This window comes from Toxorhynchites rutilus, chromosome 2, assembly GCF_029784135.1.
Source record: "Toxorhynchites rutilus septentrionalis strain SRP chromosome 2, ASM2978413v1, whole genome shotgun sequence".
Lineage (NCBI taxonomy): Eukaryota > Metazoa > Arthropoda > Insecta > Diptera > Culicidae > Toxorhynchites > Toxorhynchites rutilus.
The window spans coordinates 123,397,161-123,398,724 of record NC_073745.1 but is presented as its reverse complement, the minus strand read 5'-3'; the positions used below and the strand labels follow the sequence as shown (position 1 = coordinate 123,398,724).

At 39.5% G+C, this 1,564-nt stretch overlaps 1 protein-coding gene across 1 annotated transcript; it reads right to left on the bottom strand.

Annotated features, from left to right (window-relative positions):
* Positions 1-259: 259 nt before the first annotated feature.
* Positions 260-1,304, bottom strand: LOC129769290 (exosome complex exonuclease RRP42). The gene is made up of 2 exons (XM_055771426.1): positions 1,173-1,304; positions 260-1,121 (listed from the first exon to the last, which is right to left on the bottom strand). The coding sequence occupies exons 1-2, from the start codon at positions 1,227-1,229 to the stop codon at positions 279-281; spliced, it is 900 nt and encodes a 299-aa protein (XP_055627401.1). The 5' UTR covers positions 1,230-1,304; the 3' UTR covers positions 260-278.
* Positions 1,305-1,564: the final 260 nt, after the last annotated feature.

Genomic DNA, 1,564 nt, shown 5'->3' with positions numbered 1-1,564 from the left:
TAGTAATTTTGCCTTAGGGCGGACTAATCTGATAAAGAAGAGTTGGCATCATATAAACTAATGTCGTATCTAGATGTCGACATCATTCCGCCGTCAACGCGAATACACAGGCGATTTCGCTATTACATAGATGAATAAAGTATTTAGTATCATTCCTTGCTGTGGGGTGAAGCAGACATACGAACGCAAAGAGTAAATTGAAGTTCTACTGTATATTTAGATGAAATCTTCCAAATTCTATTGAAACAAATCAGGGAAAGAAATTACCAAATTTTTATTTACTTCAGGAACCCAAATATTTCCTTTTCTCCTAATGGTTTGGTGTTTTTCTCCTCATCCGACTTCAAAGCATGCAACAATGCTTTATCTAAGTATGCGCCCGCGCTAATGCCCAAGTCCAAACATTTTGCCATCGTGTCCATGTGTAAAGAACCTTTACCAGACGTCCTGATAGATGTAATGGACCGCTTGTTGCATTCCTCGTATGAAACTCCTATAACAACATTTATGGAGCTGCATTCTTCCTCTTCGGCCGAAGGATCTACGACACAGTGATCCCCTATCTTGCACACTGTCACAAGCAAAGGAGCAGTTTGTATGTTAATTCGCTCACAATCGTATGGATCATCGGTGAGTATAATGTCCATCGCACCACCATCTAATTCTGCAGAGGAAACACGCGGTAACTTTGTGTTGTACAGGGCTGCCTTCACAGCTAGTGACACCGCATCGAATAAGTTCCCGCCACACTCCAAAATAAGTATATCTACGTATAATTTCCAGCACTGATGCTTCGTTAATATACATAATGGTGTCAAATCAAATGCCTGCCGGGAAAGATATGCATTGGACAATGTGTTTGCGATTTCATTGGCCAGTTCTTCTCCTCCACGGCCTTCGAAATCAGGCGTAGCATTTGCCGAACAATCAACGAAGAATTCGATTTTCCCCTCTTTTGGGCGTTCCGGATCGGGTACATCGATGTCTGCCTTCACTGCGACCAATATATCCGTATTAGCTAGTCGAAGCCTTGCCGAACCCATCGCATGCACCACAATATCCGTTTCCAGCTCCATTGGTCGGTAATCCCGATTCGATCTTCCATCATTTCGGTAATCTTTCTACAATTGAAGAATTTAGAAGTTTGTTTAAAAAAATTGTTATAAACATACCAGAATACCGTGTAGTATGTAGGTTTTTTCAGCTTCACTTAGCAGAATATTAGACATTTCTACAATAAAATGGAAATGTGTTTCAAATCAACCGGTTTGTTTTTGGCTGATTTCCTTTCACTGTTTTTTGCGGTATTGGAATTTAAGGTCGAAAGAGTTTGTCAGAAGAGATCAAGATGTTATGTTATAGTAGGTGCAGCAAAACACACTTATTGTTTAGGAACAAATTACGATAGAATTTCAGAATGTTTATTTACAAACGTTTCGTTTTATTGATGCAACAATTGGCGATCTAACGCAAAACGTGAACGATCGGTGAGACATCTAGATTTTGTTTTTGAACTAAGGAAATGATGATAATGTAACCTAAAACTCAGAAACAAATCGCGTAT